This window comes from Geospiza fortis, unplaced genomic scaffold (genome assembly GCF_000277835.1).
Source record: "Geospiza fortis unplaced genomic scaffold, GeoFor_1.0 scaffold241, whole genome shotgun sequence".
Taxonomy (NCBI): domain Eukaryota; kingdom Metazoa; phylum Chordata; class Aves; order Passeriformes; family Thraupidae; genus Geospiza; species Geospiza fortis.
This window is the reverse complement of record NW_005054491.1, coordinates 510842-511715: the sequence shown is the minus strand read 5'-3', so window position 1 is coordinate 511715 and position 874 is coordinate 510842. Positions and strand designations below refer to the sequence as shown.

General features: G+C 61.9%; 1 protein-coding gene across 1 annotated transcript in view; it reads left to right on the top strand.

Moving 5' to 3' along the window:
• Nucleotides 1-219, top strand: part of PRSS57 (serine protease 57) — a 2234-nt gene extending 2015 nt beyond the window's left edge. The window contains exon 4 of the mRNA XM_014310144.2: nucleotides 40-219. Coding sequence (XP_014165619.2) covers nucleotides 40-219 — 180 coding nt within the window. The remainder of the gene's footprint in view (nucleotides 1-39) is intronic.
• Nucleotides 220-874: the final 655 nt, after the last annotated feature.

The following is an 874-nucleotide window of genomic DNA, read 5'->3' as shown; positions in this document are numbered from 1 at the left end:
GGGACCCTCTGATCTCCCTCCCACCCCCTCATTCTGCAGGGTGACTCCGGGGGACCCCTGGTCTTCAAGGACAAGGTTCATGGCATCGTCTCCTTCTCTGGGGAGAGGTGTGGGGACCGTCGGTTCCCTGACATCTACACCAAGATCTCCAACTACATTGACTGGGTGCATCACGTTGTGCGAGGGTTCCGCCCTCGGGAGGGGGGGCTGAAGCCCTAGGGTGGCTGGGAATCCTGGGGGCAGGCGGGCTGGGGGAAGAGGGGCTGAGATCTCCCATAGAAGGGAGAAGAGGGGCAGAACTTCCACACCTTTTAGCTCTGAAGGGGTTGGGAGCTGACGCTCAGGTCTCCAGGTCAGAGCAGGAGCCCCTCTCTGCCCATAGGCAAGGGGTGTTATGTATCCCCTTAGCTACACCAGAAACCCCTGTACATCCTCCTGCTGTGGCAACATTTACCTTCCTCAATAAACCCTCAGTCCCCATCCCACTGCTCCCCTGTGTGTTTTGATCCCCCTGACTTGTCCTGGCCGTGTGTGGTGGATGGAGCAGGGGGATACTGGAGGGAGGAGAGTGCAGGCCCTGCCCCAGCCTCAATAAACCCTCAGTCCCCATCCCACTGCTCCCCCTCTGTGTTTTGATCCCCCTGACTCGTCCTGGACATGTGTGGATGAAGCAGGGGGATGCAGGAGGGAGGGGAGTGCAGGCCCTGCCCCAGAGGAGCCAGGATCCGCATCCAGGAGCCAGGATCCGCATCCAGGAGTGCAGGCCCTGCCCCAGAGGAGCCAGGATCCGCATCCAGGTGCTGCCACCCCAGAAGCATCCCCAGCTGCCTTCCCGCCGGGGTGTGGCTCCCCGTCCCGTCTCACCCCATCCCGC